This window comes from Rattus norvegicus, chromosome 13 (genome assembly GCF_036323735.1).
Source record: "Rattus norvegicus strain BN/NHsdMcwi chromosome 13, GRCr8, whole genome shotgun sequence".
Taxonomy (NCBI): domain Eukaryota; kingdom Metazoa; phylum Chordata; class Mammalia; order Rodentia; family Muridae; genus Rattus; species Rattus norvegicus.
In genome coordinates, this window is record NC_086031.1 from 67,909,536 (window position 1) to 67,928,854 (window position 19,319).

General features: G+C 45.4%; 1 protein-coding gene across 1 annotated transcript in view; it reads right to left on the bottom strand.

The window, feature by feature from the left end:
• Positions 1-15,336: 15,336 nt before the first annotated feature.
• Lamc1 (laminin subunit gamma 1) overlaps positions 15,337-19,319 on the bottom strand; it is a 127,115-nt gene continuing 123,132 nt past the window's right edge. Inside the window, exon 28 of the mRNA NM_053966.3 lies at positions 15,337-18,158. Coding sequence (NP_446418.1) covers positions 17,902-18,158 — 257 coding nt within the window. The 3' untranslated portion in view covers positions 15,337-17,901. The remainder of the gene's footprint in view (positions 18,159-19,319) is intronic.

Sequence of the window (19,319 nt, forward strand, 5' to 3'; positions counted from 1 at the left end):
CATGGGGCAATCACAAAAGGAAATCCGATAGGTAGTTAAATACCCTCTCCAGACCACTGGTTTTCCAGAAGTTACTCAAGTATACTTCACCAACCCCAAGAATGTACACTGGTATTCATTTGGGGCTCAAATCCGTCCTTTCTACATCGGCTTCACCAAGCGCTCCCACTGTGTCTGTGGACAGGATGATTAGAGGCACCGTGCGTCATGGTGTGTCATTCATGACTTATGGGCTTCCAGGAGGGAACGATTTCATTAGGCTTCATTTGAGAAGCAAAACTTCACGCCGAGTTACTAAAGTAGCTTCAAAAGAAAGAGAGAAAAGCATGCCTGCTTAACTGAGTGAATTCTCTGGGTTTGGAGGCACACCCTCCTCCCTCAGCCACTCCCTCCTATGCTCACGCCCAGACGGTACCGTTCCAAGTACCCACGTCTCTTCAAAGCCTCAGCTTCGATCACCACCCCCAATGTTTGAAGCTCATTCCGGGCACCCGACTTCAATGATCTCTCAAGCTACTGAGGCCCACAATCCATGCAACCCCCTCCTCTCGGTCCCTCCACCCCCTCCCCATTTCTTTCTCCTTTCTGCTCGCCAACCCCTTGACAGCATCACACTGTGATGCTCAGGGTGGCCGTGGACGTCCTGCCTTGCCCTCCCAAGTGCTGGGGTCCCATGCATATGCCACCACATCTGACGTCTTACCATTCTTGAAACCAGATATACGTCAAGAACTCTCTCCTAATGGCTCGCGTCCTTAATCCCAGCACTCCAGAGGCAGAGGGAGGAAGATCTCTGAGTTTCAGGTCAGCTGGAGAAACACAGTGAGACTTCATCTCACAAACAAACAAGCAACACCAGATCCCCCCAGCCACCGCAGCTAAAAAGCCTTGTTTCTCCACCACCCGAACCGCATTTGCTGAAAACCCAAGAGCCTCTTCAAAGCCTCCCATTCCCCACTGATCAGCACCATTTGAGTCATTGATCATTTGTTCTCCTTAAAATGCCTTCTTGGGTTCCAGCTCATAGGACTCTTGCTCCCCAGTCACAGATCTCCCCTTTTCCACCCTTCCCCTCTTTCTTTTGACTTCTGAGTGTAGAATGAAGAAGTTGCCCAAGGCTCGGGCCTTAGGCCTCACCTCTTTTCTGTCTGTCATCAGCACACTGTTGGTTTTTCTAGAATCCTACCCTGATGGACCTGACATTCCACTGAATGGTACCTATGAGTACACATGAAAGTTTCGTGACTTTCGACCTAAAGATTTTCAAGATTGTGTTTGAAATCGATTGCGTTGCTCTTGTGGTCTCTGGGCTCGTCTATCCGGCCACCTGCTCGCGATTTGCACCTGGATGGGTAATTAATATCTTATTTTAACATACAAGACTGAGCTCCTGCTTTCTCTGCTCCTACACGGCTGCCTCAGTTTTCTTCATCCTATTGGCTGTTCAATCTAATCTTCTGAAAGTCACTGTAAGCATGTATGTATGTATGTATGTATGTATGTATGTATGTATGTATGTGTATGAACACACACACACACTCACACACACACACATTTAGCTATACCCCAGCCCTTAAAAATCACTCTTGACCCTTCACTCTTGCCTCAGACGACAAGCAGCAATGGACAGCCTCCTCCCGCCTCCATTGTAGTCACCTTGAGTGGCTTTGATCTCGCCTCCCTGCCTCTGCCCCCGCCTCTGGTTTCTGCTAACACAGCTGCAAGCCTACTCTTCTTAGATATGACTCAGGTCATGTCTTCACTTGTTGTCTCTGCTTCTCATGCCATTCATCTCACTTTGAAGGAAAGCCAAGGTTCTTATGATGGACCCAGGATGCTACACCTTGTACCCTGCTCCATTTATCTGACTGCGCCCCACGCCCCAGGTCCCAGCCATGTTGACATAGCTTCCTCCACTTTACACGATGGTGCCTCTCCGTCCTTTACTTTTCTCATCTATATCACGGGAATAATAATGCCTCCTATATTGAGATCAGGCTGTGCCCTATCCTAATTGACTCTGTATTGTATAGAACTGTGGTTTTTTCACTGTTTCATGTGGTATGCGCCTTCCTGAGGAGACTCCCTTTCCTACTGTTGTATCGTTCCTCTCTCATATGTACTATTCACTGGAACGTCAGGTCCATCAGGGTAGGATTCTGGTCTGGTCTGTACCCTGCAACAGCCCACTCAAGTAAGATGGTCCCTCTCACTGTGCCTTTTCAGAGAGGGTTGCCATCAGGAAACTTGCTGACATTCACTTAGCATAAGGACTTGCTGGCGTTCTCTAAGCTCAGGCATTGGTGGGAGCCTAGATAAAATGACGTTCGTGGCTCACAGTCGGCCAGGCTCTCCTGTTTGACTTCAGAAAGTCAGAGGAAGACTCTTGGCATGCTGGGTGGGCGTGCTTGACCCTAATATAATGCTAGATCAACAACTTCAAAATATTTTTTCTTTGATAAAAGGAAATCAAGTTGCCCTAGTCTTAAAACAGTGTTTTCATCTGCGCACGGTGGCCCATGATGGTAAATCCAGCACTCAGGAGACTAAGACAGATTGCTGTGAGTTCAAGACTAGCCTGGCTACTGTACAAGATCTTCTCTCTGTCAATGAAAAATACACACACACACACACACACACACACACACACACACACACACATTTCTCTCAGTGATTTCTGACTAGAATATTCTCCCCACCGTTACTATGAATATGAACTATTCCATGGATAACCCCAAGTCTTTGGTAAAGTGGGGTTTATAAACATGAGAAAGGTCATCCTGAACTTCCCATCAGCTCTAGAAAACAAAGCAAAACAAAGCAAAACAAAAGAGTCTCAGAACAGTTCAGTTAAGAGTTCAGACCTTGGGCTGGAGAGATGGTTCAGTGGTTAAGAACACCAAGTGGGGGTTGGAGATTTAGCTCAGTGGTAGAGCGCTTGCCTAGGAAGCGCAAGGCCCTGGGTTCGGTCCCCAGCTCCGAAAAAAAGAACCAAAAAAAAAAAAAAAAAAAAAAAACACCAAGTGTTCTTCCAGAGGTCCTGAGTTCAATTCCCAACAACCACATGGTGGCTCACAACCATCTGTAATGAGATCTGATGCCCTCTTCTGGTGTGTCTGAAGACAGCTGCAGTGTACTTATATATAATAAATAAATAAATCTTAAAAAAAAAAAAAGAGTTCAGACCTCACAACTGTGTGGGATAGCTTTGCTTTGTAATTGTAGTTGTTTGGTTTTAATAAAAAACTGTACCCAGTGCCACGACCAGTTCAGGTGTGACTCCTGTCCAGTTCTGCTGTGCAGGGAATCTTCAAAGCTGGCTTGGCTTGTCCCAGTACACAACCCAAACTACTGTTTCTGGTCTGCAATGAGGGGAAGAGAGGATGGCTGGACTTCCTGTTGAGGAAGTGGTCTTTCTTAGAACGCAGTGTTACCGCTTCCACTCTTGACATGGACAGGTTTCAAGAAAACAGTGAACAGTCCTGGAGTTCACCGCAGTCCTGGTGAACGTGCCCTGGGGCGCCTGTTCTTTCTTCCCTAGCAACCGTCTGATTCTGTCGCCTCTGGCCACCTTCAGCTCCAAGCCACACCCTTCGTGTCATCCCATGAGCACACCAAACAGGTTAGCCTGGCTAGACAGTGGCTGAGGTGTCAGCAGCAGAAGGGAAGTACAGTCATGTACACACCCAGTGACGGAGGCCCGGCAGATGCTGGAACATGAAGGAAGCGAGGACCCGGCTTCCTTGTGGCTTAGAATATGTATAGTAACTTTGTCAAGGGGTATTTCCTTGTGAGGGTAACACAGTGCATGGGCTTCTTATTTGTGTGTGTGTGTGTGTGTGTGTGTGTGTGTGTGTGTGTGTGTGTTCCACAGTATCTATATGGAGAGAGAGAGAGAGAGAGAGAGAGAGAGAGAGAGAGAGAGAGAGAGAACACAGGCTCACCCATGTAGATGTGGAGGCTAGAGGGCAACTCTTGGCATCTGTTCTTGTCTTCTACCTTCTTTGAAACATGGCCTGTCTTCCTCTTTCCACCCCTGCAGCCCTCAGGCTAGCTACTTCTGCTGCTGTCTCAGGCACAGCTCTGAAGGTGAGGTAGTTGTAGCTTCTGGATGCTTTCCCTGTCTGTTTCCCATCTCCCAAAGAAGTGCTGGGATTTACAGGCATGCATTTCCATAGGCAGTTTTTTTTTATGTGGGTTCCAGGGATCTGGAATTCAGGTTGTCAGACTCGTGTGCCAGACCATCTCCTTGTCCCCAGTACTGTATAAACCTTAGACCCCACAAAAACAGTTTGCCTTGCCTGGGATAAGTTCCATGTACTGCTTCACATACCCGCCCATCAGGCGAGCTCCTCTAAGCCTGTGCCCTCCTAGCTATATCAAATGCTCACACTTACCCGTCACATGAACTGTTCTCTAAGGCTGTGCACTCTTAGCTATGGGAGATGCAGGCAGGCAGAACTTCTTCGGGTGTGTTTAAGTATATTTATTAGTTTTTTCTATTTCAAGTGTGTACTCTCTTTTCTCTTGTGCTCTGAGAGCTAATCAGAACCAACTGGCCCAGTCATGGTCTCATATGGTAAGGATAAAGTACAAAACCCTGGGGCCATTTTTACTTGACACAGGTTTTGATCAACTCTTAACTTCAGGAGAAAATAACTCTTCCTTCCTTCCTTCCTTCCTTCCTTCCTTCCTTCCTTCCTTCCTCCTCCTCCTCCTCCTCCTCCCCCTTCCCCTTCTCCTTCTCCTTCTCCTCTTCCTTCTTTTGAAGCAGGTTTTCTTTATGTATCCCTGGCTGTCCTGGAACTCACTCTGTATACCAGGCTGTCCTTGACCTCAGATACTTCTCTGCCTCTGCCTCCTAAATGCTGGGATTAAGGCTAGGAAATGATTGACAGAACTGAGGAGTTAGCTCATCTGCTAGAGTGTTGGCTTAGCATGCCAAAGCCTTGGGTTCCTTCTCTAGTACAGGATTAACTGGGCACAGTTGTATGTGCTTCTAATCCTCGCTCTCTGGAAGAGCAGGCAGGAAGTTCAGCAATTAGATAAGATCCTCACTGTCTATTCATACCGAGTCTGAGGCCAGCCTGGGCTACATGAAATCCCATCTTTAAAAAAAAAAAAAAAGCCAATAGCTAGTATTCTGTGCATGGACACCAGTCTTAAAGGAGGAAGAGATTAGGAAAGTCTCAGGTAAAGTTACCTTGTGCTACTAATTTGAAGGATAAACAGGGCTGCGTGCTCAGGAAGCACAGACATTTCCTGGCAAAGGACAGCTGTAACTGTAGCTACACCAATAGGCTGTGCACAGTTTGGGAACTGCTTTTTGTCCCAGCATTGCTAGGTCTCTCTGTAAGTGTTTCCTTGGAACTCAAATAAACAGTGAAAACTTCCAATCTCCCAGCCTTGCTCTGTTACCATCGGCCTCGTGAGATGACAGTGCTATACCATGAGGGGGGCAACAGATGATCAAATCCCGGAAGATGGGAAGGGAGCGGAGGGAGAGGAGTCTGCTGGGAGTAGATGCCATGAGCTGAACGGAACAGGCAACAGGCGCTGCTAGGAGTGGACGCTGTGAGCTAGGGCTCCCGTCCACCTTCAGCATGCAGAAAGGAAGGAGTCGGAGGAAATCCTGGCTGGCTTTCTCAGCTGCACTTAACACAACCTCTGCCCAAATATTTCTGTATCTGGGTCAGTGTCCCCAAACCCATCCTTTAGACCAGTGGTCCTTGACCTTCCTAATGCTGTGACCTTAAGGGTTCCTCATGCTGTTGTGACCACCCCCAACCATAAAATTATTTTTATTGCCACTCTGTAACTGTAATTAAGCTACTGTTATAAGCTGTAATGTAAATATTTGTGTTTTCTGATTGTCTTAGGCAACTCCTATGAAAGAGTCCTTTGACACCCACCCACGTAAGGAGCCTCCACCCAAAGGTTGAGAACCACTGCTGTAGGATCAATTCTCCGGTACAGCTAACAACACTGCTTTTCATACAGATACAGTCTGCCCTTCACAGACTGTCATATAATTAGTATATGGGCATTTGTTTACAGATATCTGTATGTACATGTACACATACACATACATATATACTACGTACATACATTTACACACATACACACACATACATACACATATGTACATATATATAAACACACATACATATACACGCAGAGGCACACACATATATACATACAATACACACACATATACACATACACACATATATATACATACACATACACACATACATACATATATACATACACACATACATATGCACGTACATACATAATACATACATAATACACATACAAACATACACATGTACATTCATACACACACACATGTACACACATACACACACACACACACACACACACACACACAAACACAAACACACGCACACCCCAAGCATCTCCTTCCCAGCATGTACAAGTTCCTCTGCTTTGTAAGGAATGCATCTTTGGTTTTGTTTGTACCGTTTCTTCTGCCCTCTTTTTAACTGTCATTCTCAAGCAAGTAAAAGTTCCAGTTGCTCTGTAAAAGTGTAAAAACCCATGGGTACCAGTTCTCATCCCTAAGAGCAAAATATTTGCCAATAAAGCATAAAACAGATTATCAATGGGGAGAGACTGCGCTATGTTTCCTAAAGGCAATACACCTACTGAACAATTCAAAATGTAGCATCATTGTTGAGGTTTTAAAAGCTATGTGTATCTGTGTATCTGTGTGCAGGTGTATGCATGTGAATGCAGGAGCCCTCGGTACAGAAGAGGGCATCAGAGCCCATGGCGGTTGTGAGTTGCCTCACATGGATGCTGGAAAAACTTGGTTTTTCTGCAGGAGCAGCAAGTGCGCTGAACCACTGAGCCATGTCTCCAGACCTCTCTCTGTTGAGTTTTTGCATTCATTTGAGAAAAACGCCTTTTGTTATTTCCGTTCCTATTGGCTTTTTAAAATACATACATACATACATACATACATACACACACACAGACAGACAGACAGACAGACAGACAGACAGACAGACAGACATACTACCCCAAACAAGTATTTCTCACTGTAGAAATAACCAAGTCAATGACCAGGTGAGGCAAATCACAAGATTTGTCTGCGGTAGTTTTATTTGCCAAAATTTAAGAATACCCACAGAATGTTGGGGGCTTATAGAAAGATTACAGTAGCTAGAATAATCCTGTGGTCAAATTAGGGCCAATTAAGAATCAAAGTAAATATCAAGCACTGCAGTCAATAGCTTGACTGAAACAGGACTCCACACAGCTAAAACAATGTAAACAGACTGCATATTAGTAAGTGCAGAAAAAGAGATGAGTTAGAAAAATCTTCATTTGGCAGTCATCCATGGTACCAAAGTTAGTAGAACATGGTATGAGGAGTAACAGCTCTCTCTCTCTCTCTCTCTCTCTCTCTCTCTCTCTCTCTCTCTCACACACACACACACACACACACACACACACACTCTTCAAGACATTCCTCCCAAGACACTAATTACAGAAGGTGACAGGTGGCGGCAATGGCTGTTGTCACCCTGTGGTTCCCGATGTCATATGACTGAAAAGGACAGCTCCCATGATCCCTGCTAAAAGTGTGTAATCTGAATCCAGTCCGGGGAAGACAGGCCAAGCAAACGGAGGACGGTCCCTCACCGTAAGTGCTGTACTCTTCTGAAATATCTGTGGATACAGACAAGCCACAAGCCTCTCCAGACAGAGGCCTCGCAGGCCAGAGTTGCTCTGGCCTAAGGACTCACTTGGGGATGCACCACGGTGACCACAGCACAGAAGCCTTTTGCTTTATCACGGAGACAAATACCATTCAAATTGTTTATGGCATTTTATCAAATTATCAAGACCTGGGTAGTTTCTAGAAACACAAGTTGGTTTTCCAGTGATTTGTTGGTCTCTCTGTTGATTTCCTCTGACCCCAATCCCCCCTCCCAACCCCCCATCCCAATACCCCCTTCCACCCCCCCACTCCCCCACCCTCCAACCCCCCAGACCATCACCCCCCAACCCCCTCCAACCCTGTCCCGATTTCCAGGCTCCTGACTTCAGCTCCCTGCTGCAGTTCACATACTCCCAACCCTCATCATCAAGGCTGCAGTGCTGGGCAGAGTTCCTCTCTTACCACCTCAGAGCTCCTTCTCCTTCTTCCACTGTAGGAACCTGTGTGACTGCACTGAGCCCACATAGGTAACCTAATGTAATCGCCTCCTATTTCAAGATCAGCTGGTGAACAATTTAATTACTTCAGTAACTTTGATTCCTCTCTGCCATGTAACCTAAGACACTCACGGGTCCTAAGGGTAAGACGAGAACGTCTTTTGGGACATCCTTGTGCCTACCACAGCTGGCAATGTTGGGATGGTGGGTGTGGTTAAACGTTGTGGTATCCAGTCTCCCCATCTTAGCAATTTGTCTGGACTTTATGTAAGAAGTTTTGTCATTGGGGACCCTCAGGGAAGTGTGGGATCTTGTGCACTTAAAATGGTTCTCTCTGTGTTTTTTTTCTTTCTCAAAGAATGCCTGAGTGATTGAAAGCAAGATCGAGGGAAAGTTAATGCTCATTGACATTAGGAATTCTGCGAAAAGAAGCCAGGGATTAAGGGAAAAGAAGTCTAGAATTCTGGGCCGTTTACCTCACTTACCATTTTTCTTCAAGTTTGAATCTATAATAGAAAACTTGTAATTCTTCCTAAGTAAATTTTCTATATCTAATGAATACTTGCAAACTAGACCAACATGTCTATTTGAGCAGATAGTTTTACAATCTCACTAGGAAGTTTAAAGGTATTTCAACAAGTCATAAAATGGACATTGTTTGTGACTGATGACAAATGGTACATTGGGAAGTGAAGGGAAAAATCAGTTATCTTGAACTGTATACACCTTTTGAACTATAAATTGGAATATGAATGTTATATATTCTTGCTTTCTGTTTCAAACTCTGTTTTTTTTTTTTTAAAAAAATGGGCCTTGAAGAGAAAAATCAATATTTAAAAGTAGATTTAAAGACAGAGCCAGGTGTGGTGGTGGCATTTGTCTTTAATCACAGCACTCAGGAGGCACAGGCAGGCAGAGCTCTCTGAGTTTCCAGTCACCTGGCCAACAAAGAGAGTTCCAGTACAGCCAGAGCTACACAATGAGACCCTATTTCAAACAAACAAAAACAAAACTCCAAGACCCACAAAGAAGTAGGCTAACAAACAAACAAACCCACGTCTTAGTTAATAGTACTGCACCAATGTTTATGTTGGAGATGTGGTTTTACTATATAATCCTGACTGACCTGGAACTTGCTATGTATTCCAGGCTGGCCACAAACTCTGCTGAAATTAAAACCATGGTGACTTGGCTCTATGATTCTGAACACTAGGATAGTATATTTGCCACCACACCTAGTGATTTCCTTTGAAAAAATAATTTTGAACTTTATTATTATTGTATGTGTGTGTTCAATGGATGAAAGTCAGAGGACAACTTTGTAGAGTTGGTTCTTTTCTTCCATTTTTACTTGATTTATAGGGATAGAACTCAGATCACCAGACCTGCGCAGTAAGCTCCCTTACCCACTGAACCATTTCTCTCTCTCTCTCTCTCTCTCTCTCTCTCTCTCTCTCTCTCTCTCTCTCCCTCCCTCCTTTTCTCTCTCCCTCCCTCCTTTCCTTCCTTTCTCTCTTTTTTTTTCTTGAGATAGTGTTTCTCTGTATAGCCCTGGCTGTTCTGGACTTGCTTTGTAGACCAGGCTAACCTTGAACTCATAGAAATCAGCCTGCCTCTGTCTCCCAAGTTATGGGATAAAAGGGGTGCACCACCATGCCCAGTCCCAGTGATTTCCTAATACAGATAAATGTATTTTTATAGTTCTATCAGATGACAATGCTGTGGAAGCTGGCCTATGAATACTGCAGTCTCTTTTCTGCAAACATTAAATATCTCAAAATAAAAAGGTTTAGAGAGCATGAAAAAGAGTCAAGTGCAAAAGCATTGTAATCCTCATGAAATGCTGCAGTGAGTGGAACTTACTGCAAACAGATTGTTGTTGATGAAAAGTAAAGGGAATACCACTAGAAATAAGTGAGACCTTCTGGTGGGGGATACACTGCAGATGAAGTCCTCTAGGAAGGATTAAACTGGGTGGAACTGGCCTGAACCAAGGAAGGAGATGGGGCAGGAGAGACAACCCTGGGAGAGGGGGTGGAAGCAGCATGGTACAGAGGATGGCCAGGTTCAGAGTAACAATTTTGCCTTGCTACCTCTAGAAGAGGAATCCATGTGTCTTAGGATTGTTCACATGGATGATAGGAGCTTGGAAAGGGAGAATCAGTCAGAAGCAGGTGATACCGTGCAGAATGCTGGGCACTCTCTGCACTCCCTTCTCTGTCTTACCTGGCCTATGAGGCATTGAGAAAACAAGCCTGAAGGCATGATTTTTACTTACTTATTTTTATTTTATGTTCAGACTGTTTTGTCAACATGCATGTATGTGTATCACATGCCTGGTGGCAGCAGAGGTCAACAGAAGGTGTCAGATCCTCTGGAAAGAGAATTATAAAAGAATGTGAGCTACCTATCATGTGGGTGCTCAGAATTGAATCCCAGTTCCCTGCAAGTGCAACACATGCTCTTAACCACTGAGGCACTGTATCTCCAGTCCCATGAAGCCATTTTCTAAAAGATCAATCTAACCCAGCAGTGCCAACCCTCCCAGGGTCCTTCAGATTGAGAGCTCCCTGACATCTGGTGACAACGTTCATCCCTTGGGCCAGGCCTGATGGTCTAGGACAGCCCGCTGAGACAGCACTGTACAGACTGCAGCAAGGAGGGCATCAGGTCTTTGCACACACTCTGACCGCTCTGAACGTGTAATCATGGAAATCACAGCCTCTTGAGGTTTTATCTTCAGTGCTAGCTCAGCAGCCCAGAAGCTTGTAATCCGACATCGGGCAGCCCATCTCCCAGACAGTACTGTTCAAGCCGAGCTTGTGCTTACTCAGCACTACCTCACACAGAGACCGAGGTCTGGAGGAAAGAGGCATCCATGGACAGAGTTGGGGGCAACTGACAGAGGAGAGGTTAAGGAGAACTAGACAGCCATCTTAGAATTGACTGAGTGCCCAGGATCGCTTTGGAAAGCCTTGACACTACCCCAAATAACAAAATAAATCGGATAGTTGCGTTGAGTTACTGACATGGTTGAGACTCTCAATATGGTGGTCGACAACCTAGGAAGGGTCCCAATAGCCCCATCCGAAACTCAAGAACAAAGTTGGGTTTTGTTGCTTGCATTGTGGGAAGGCAGAAAGGTGGTCATCAGAGGTAGAACCAGGCACCTTCATGGAGCATCATTTAATGCCGCTTGGACTTCCTCATGGGGAGTGATACAATGGGTTATTACATTTTTTAAAGTTAAAATTACATTTATTTATGCATGTGTCTGTGGGGAGGGGTGCATACTTATGCTGTGCACAGCATCTGAACAGAGGTCAAAACAGCTTATAAGAGTCTCTCCTGACACCATGTGAGTCCCAGGGACATAAGTCAAGATGGCAGGCTTAATAGCAAGTGCCTTTACCTGCTAAACAACAACAGCCCCAGCCTCAGCCCCAACTAAGTTTCCTTTTTATTTTACTTCTTTTTTCTCCTTTGATACAGGGTCTCATTGTGTATCCCTGGCCGGCCTAGAACTCCCTATATAGGCTAGGATGATTTAGAATTTACAATGATCTGCCTGTCTGCCTTCCAAATTCTAGGATTAAAGGCATGTATCCATGCATACATACATACATACATACATACATACATACATACATAATCAAGGACCTGCTGCTAAACTTTTAACAGATACCAACTACCCTGAGTTATACCTTTTTGCCCTATATTTGTGCTAAGGCTTGGGAGAACACAACTAATCAGTTAAATTTTTACTGAAAATCATTTCCAAGAGTTAGGGGATTGGACCAGGCTGCAGGAGGGGCTATGACTACAATCCACAGGTGCAAAGGGATGGACATGGGAGGGGGTGGTGTGAAGTTGGGAGCCGGGAAGCCAGGCCTTACGGACCAGTGCACATGAGCTAATTGCAGAGTCTGTGGCACCATGGGCTATGCCATTTGGTGCCAGTGGTTTTGTTTATCTCCTTTCAAGTAAGTGCCAGTCTATGCTCAGGTAGGAGTGCTGAGGGTACAGAATGCAGGTGGAAGGAGGGGAGAAAAGCTAGCAAGTGCAAGAAGAGACAGTTACTTCCCTGCCGCTGAGAAGACCTCAGCCTCTGCCTTCCAGCTTACGGGTGTCAGTGCAGGTGGAAATGACTTAAGGACAATCAAGGGAGGCTTGAATAAAGAACACAGCTGAGGGCTATGCTAACAGCCAGGAGGGCCCACAATGTTAAACTTGGGATGGACCAGACAGTTCCAGAGTAGGTGATGGCTTGACATTAGGCTACACTGCCCTGGGGAAGAAGGCACTTGCGACAGAGAGGAGTTAAGGCAAAGACAGCAAGTGTCAAGTGTCTCAGGTTTGAACTTCAATCCAAAGCATCCTTTGGCTTTTGCTATCTGGCTTTCCTTTTGGGAGAATGCATTTCACTTCTGCTTCGATGATATCGAGCCTTAACATGGAACATGTGTACTTGTCCCAAGGGGAAGGGCAGAACAAGAGCTGCCTCTGAGGTCTGTTGAGGCTTGGTCTGTTGCTGCATATTGTAATGCTAAATTCTGTACCGGAAGGTCTAGGCCTACTAGTGAATTCTTACCTTTATAAGCTTTTGTTGTGCAAAATTTGTTCTTTGATTTAAAACTATTGGTTAAATAAAATTGGCTCCAGTCAGTTACTGGAGGGATTAGAGGTAGGTGGATTTTGAGTTACCTGTTGGGGGTGGATAAGTGAGACCAGAAGAAGAAGGGAAAATTAGAGGAGGAAGCTGTCACATGGGAAGAGAGACCATGAACACGTGGCCAGGAGGAACAGCAAGCATTTGGGGTACACTGCTGGGGAGGTAGCCAGGCCAGCATTAGAAAAGTAGATAAGGGGTGGCCACCCAATAATTGTCAAAGCCAAATCAAATAACCATAGTCTGAGCCTCATTTATTTGTAAGCTAGTCAGGGATAAGTTTAAATTGATTATATTACAGAGCTACTTAGCAGAACTGCACCCTCCTATTGACTTTTAAAAATTACCCTTAAAATTTTTTAAAATTGTGTTTATATATGAGTGCGTGTGCCTGCGCACTTGCTCCTTGAGGCAGAAGAGAGTGTGGGACCCTTTGGAGCTGGTGTTAGAGGCATCCGTGAGCTGCCCAGTGAAGGTGCTCACAACTCCTCCTGCAGCCTGGTCCTCAGGACGAGGCAGTGGGTGCTCCTAACTTCAGGACCATCCCACGCAGCCCCGCTTTGAATGTGTTAATACTCACTGCATTTAAACCTGCTTAAGGTGAACAGACACAATTCCATACCATTTAAAATGGCCTAGTTTCTATTTTCATAAACCACAGGGTCTGGGAGAGTGGCTCTTCCTGCAAGCTGGGTCCCCTCATGCCCTCGTGTCCTTTGCTTTCTATCCCATCATCCTTTTGGATGCCAGTTGTCCCATTTGGGGAACCTAGGAAGTGAAGCTGGTGCCAAGAGCTGTAAACTCAGGGGAAAACATGGTAACAACTTTTTACCACTTGACCCACCACTCCTGTGAGGTAGTTAAGGGATTAATATTCCCTTCTTAATCTGACCCTGCAAACGGGGTGGGGATGGGGGTGGAGAGGAGGGTTTCAACTGTCTGGGTAAAGGTTAACCAGTGTCTCCAAAGCTTTCTCTGAGGAGGTTAGAAGCTCTTCACAGGTACCACGGTTACAACAATTTATGGTATTAGGAAAGGAGGTGCAGGATTCACAGAGGTGTAGGGAGATAAGCTGGGAACCAGGGAGGTATTTGCAGGCCCCAAACCTTCCTGCCATTTCTAGCTCAAAAATGTCTTGCTGGATGTCTCCAGTTGTCCCACCCTCTGCAATGGATGGAGCATCACACCTGCCCTGCTAACTTGGCTTGCTTACTTCTCCCTTTTGGCCTAAATCTGAGAAAATCAGTAGCTAAAAGCATTTACATACTGAAAGGCAGATTTTCACAGGCATTTCAGGGAACACAATCATTTAAAAGCAACTCTGTTGTGAGGGGTAAGATATGGGGACCACATCAAGGGGTCTGTAAGCTCCAGCTGGTGGACTCCTGGTGTATTTTATTTATTTATTTATTTTTAAGATTTACTTATTCGATATATGTAAGTACACTTGTAGCTGTCTTCAGACACACCAGGACATCAGATCTCAATACGGATGGTTGTGAGCCACCATGTGGTTGCTGGGATTTGAACTCAGGACCTCTGGAAGAGCAGTTGGTGCTCTTAACCACTGAGCCATCTCTCTGGCCCGGGCATATTTTATTACTTGGTGTATTTTTGTGTGTACACTGTGTGCCTGTATTCTGGTTGGTGAGTGTGAGCGTGCACATGTGGAGAGATTAGAAGGCAACCCTGGGTGTTTGATACAGGGACCCTTTCTCACCGCTAACATGGCAGGCCAGGTGGCTACAAGATTCTGTGTATTCAGTCTCTTCCCTTGACAGAGAAGCACAAAGATTCAGATCTATGTCACTAAGCCCTGCTTTAAGAAGGTTCTGGAGAGTCAACTCCAATTCTCACGTCTATACTGCAAGTGCTTGCTCAATGAGCCACTGGGCCATGCTGGCCTCAAGTGCTGGGACTGCAGACATAAACCACCAAACCTAGACTCTTACAAGCAGTTTTAAACATGGAGGCTCCTCTTTTGCATATCTTTGCTCTCAGTCCACTCTTGTGCTAAGAGCTGAGTTAACACTCACAATCTAGCTCTGTAAGAGAAAGCTTGCTAACTTTTGGATGACAATGAAGATCGCAATTTGATTAAGGTAAAACAACAAAGAAATAATTTAAAGGGTGGGGGGGGGTGTAGTGCATCTGCCTGGCATGCTGGGCATGCCCTAGTACAAGTAACAGACAGCACTGGGTGGTTTGCAATTTGATTAAGGTAAAACAACAAAGAAATAATTTAAAGGGTGGGGGGGTGTAGTGCATCTGCCTGGCATGCTGGGCATGCCCTAGTACAAGTAACAGACAGCATTGGGTGGTTCTCAAAAAACAAAAACAAAAAAACAAAAAAACAAAAAAACAAAACAAAACAAAAAAAAAATCCAAGCCAGTCAAAGGCACTATGAGTAGATGTCTATTCATTAAACCTTTTAAACATTTTATGTCCTAGCACCGCATTTAGGCCACACGAGATATAAAGGGTTACAAATATTCAGATTTTATTATAAATAAAATACTGTTTTCTTTTTAAACATAAAAAACGCCAAGTGTTGCGCTTTATTAACCTCCCTGTGGGGAAGACTGTAAAGTTAAGGCAAACAGCTAAGGTGAAGGCACATTTAAAAGGGCCACAGTTAGAGGGAAATTCCATGGAGGTGGGGGTAGGATAAAAACAATCTCTTCTGGGTGACACCCGGCATTCCACAGCAGCCATCCTGTCCATTTTATTACATAAAATACAGATTATTGGAACTATACAATAGAATAATGAATGGCTGTGTCGCAGGAGTGTAGTAAGGTATCATCTTGTAAATAACTTTCATTTTTAAAAATAAAATTCTTTTTAAAAATATACCAACAACGATGGAGAAGACAAACCAAAACACCCCACCCACCAGCGCTGGAGTAGAGCTGACCCAAAGGATGCTGGTGGCCTGTCAGCCATTTTCTTGCAACTGTGACCAGAATGTTAAAGTGGTGACCTCATAATAGAGGAACTAGCCAATCAGCACTGAGCTTGGTGAGGCTGTGCCTCTGAAATAGCAGAAAAGGCCTCGGAGGAGCAAGAGCGGAACCTCAGGGATGCCAAGCTGAGAGTTTGTGGTCATCTCCGTTTGCCCAACAGAGCTGGAGCCAGGCTGAGCAGAGCCTCCTCTCTCATCAGTAGCCCTGTGCCGACGCCCTCAAGTGCTCCGTCAGCACATGCTCCCTTACAAAACTGACCCATGCGGGAAGGTTCCGTCTGCAAACTTTCCTCATCCCTTTACCCTGTCAGCTTGGCTACTGCTCCGGAGCAGGCATTGAGAACCGCACGGAGCTGCAGCTCAGATGGTCAGAGGTACAGGGAAGAGAGCCCTTTTCGGTCAGGCTGTGGAGGCGAGCAGGCTGATAGATCCGTTAGACAATGAAGATGCTGCAAACACAGGCAGAGGCGAAGCAAACACTGGGGACCAAGCATGACTCAGAGAGGGATGGAAGGGAGGAGGTGCACAGGTTCCTGGCCAGTGAGAGGGACAACTGAGCAGGGACGTGAGCGGACAGTGCCGTTCTAGGAGGACCAGGAATATTTACATAAACTCCTTACTCTATAATCATGATAAACAAAAATCCATTCACACAAAAAAATATAAATTTCAAATAATTAATAGCACCAGTGTGTCAGATAATAGTTTCTTTCCCCCCCCGCTACGCAAAGTACAAAATTGCATAGTGTTAAAGGCTAAATACGAATCTCAGAGGCAGGTAGATAGGAGGAAGGGGGCGTGTGGCAGGGAACTGTCCCGGTGTGGTCTTAAGGGAACCACAGAGCTGAGGATCAGAGGTCGAGAAGCCCACTAGGAAACGCCATGCATGGTTCTTCCCTCCCCACACAGAGGAAAGGCTTAGAGTGGGCGGAGCCACAAAGCGCAGGAACTAGATGGGGTCCACGGCCTTGAGAAACACTGAGAGCAGCGTTTGCCACCAGGATCTGGCAAACAATGATGTGTTTTGAAAGAATGTAAATGTCAGAAGAGACTTGGAGCTAAGGGCCAAATGTCACATCTCTCTCCAACAGAGAAAGAGAAATTCACTTATGGAATCCTAATCATACCGGTTACATCCACTTCCCAGAAAATGGGGGGAAAGGAGATTTGCTTTTCTTTCATTGGTCAAGACCTTAGAGGACGACTGTTTTGATAGATATGCTAACAATAAGTTCCAATTCTAACACACTAACGAAGCTCCAAGAATTAGTAAGATTTGGGGGAAAAAAAACGTGAGTGGTTATCACATCTCTGTTTCTTCTGCACTGAGTCCTGCTTATAAAACTATCAAAAGCTACCTAGTGTAGTGGTATGTGCAAGCTGCCCATCCAGACTCTCTATCAGCTGCCTGAGGATTGGGAAAACGTTTATCTTCCTAGTCAATTAGCACAGGAGAAAAATGTAAGCATCTTTGAGCCATGCTCTCTCAGAGACCCACACGTAACTACACTGTTACCCGTAATGGCTCAGTGGCCTATGCTCAAACAGCCAGCATGTCTGATGGATGGCTACCAACGTTCTAAATGACCAATACCTTTGGCACAGGATGTTTATTTCCTTTTGCTTCAAAGAGGAGGCAGAAGATGCAGACTGGACATATTTGGTCATCTCAGTGCTATGGTGAGGAGCTGAACATCTCCTTCATAGAAATATGAGTACTAAGATAGGTTCTGATGGTGCTGAGAGAGGGGAGGGGGCTGGGTCTGCCCTGGCATACAAAGGCTCACGTGATGTGGGTATGCCACTGGAAGATGCTATGACTTCAGGCAAACAAGGGAAAGTTCCGGTAGGGTGCTCACAGGAGTGGAGGAGACACTTTATTAGGCAAAACCCTTTGTTCCTGGTTAAGGATGTTTAACTTGCTTCTCTTTAAACTCTGACTTTTCTTGGGTCAAAAGGACAGTGACAGAGAGCAGCAGAGAAGTGGGGGGGTCTGAAAAGTGTAATTTTTGTGTCAAGGCACCGAGGCCTCACAGGGCCCCCTGTCAGGGACACTGCCTTACAGCCCTCCCACCACTAGGGTTTCTCGATGGACGGGGTGTTAAAGCAGCCTGTTGGTAGTGTCTTCTTGATGTCCTCCAGGTTGTGAATGTCCTTTATGATCTCTGCTATGTCTCGGTCATAGTCCAAGATGGCTGCCTCCTGCTTCCGGGCCTCGTTCTCCAGGTTGGACACCTTCCTGTCCAGGTCGCTCACCTTCATTTCGTCTTTGGCTTTGTTCAGAGAGCCTTCGATCTCGTTGAGCTTGTTCAGGTCCACGGTGTCCAGCTGTCCTGTAGAGTCAGGAAGTGCACAAAAGAGAATGAGCTCATTCCATGAGAACGGGAGCTTGACTCCTCAGTGCCTGTGTTTGGTCATGAACTAAGGCCAGCAGCTCACAGATGCAAAGGTGGCCAGACATACAGGTGCTGCCATGTTCAAGGGCCTGAGTGATATTGACCTACCCAGCAAAGGTGGACAGAGTATATCATTAATACTAGAATAGGCTTTTTTTTTTTTTGAGGAAGTGTTTTTTCACAGGATATTTTAATTTTCTTTTTTTTTTTTTTTAAAGATTTATTCATTTATTATATATAAGTACACTGTAGTTGTCTTCAGATACACCAGAAGAGGGCACCGGATCTCCTTACAGATGGTTGTGAGCCACCATGTGGTTGCTGGGAATTGAACTCATGACCTCTGGAAGAGCAGTCGGGTGCTCTTAACCACTGAGCCATCTCTCCAGCCCGATATTTTAATTTTCTAATACTTATTACTGTGCATGTATGTGTACGTGCATGTCTGCGTGAATGTCAAAGCATGTATGTGGAGGTCAGAAAACAGCTTCCAGGAGTTGGTTCTCTCTTTCCACTATGAGGGTTCCAGGGACTGAACTCAGGTTGTCAAGCTTGGCAGCTAGAACTTTTATCCTCAGAGACATCTCTCCAGCCCCCAGAGGATGTTTCTAAGTGCAAGAACGCACCATGCCTCAGACCTCACTTATGCTGAAGAAGGAGATTCGGTAGGACTCAATCCTCTGCAGGTTTCTAGGTGTAATCTAGGTGTAATCTGTGGACCATTTCAGTATCGTCAAAGAACGCCACAGTCTCTAAGGTAGAAGCATACATCCTCAACTCCTAGGTTTCGGAGAAGGTGGGCTGGTTTGGGGAGGGGGTCACTTCCTGCTTATCAGAGTTAGACGCCACGGGGAACCTTCTTATGGGAACAGCCAAGGTTGGAACGCTGAGATACTGTACACAAAGCTTCGCTCGAAATGTAGCAAGAAAAAAAAAAGTTTCTTTTGGAAGAAGATGCTCTATGGAAAACAAGACAGAAAGAGAAGCAGTTTCCTGAGCCCAGGTTGCCTCACCCACTCTCAGATGGTTGAGAATTATCCGCATGCATTTGGACAGCCTAAGGGATAAAGTAAGATGTAAAGCCCTTGCTTTAGCTTG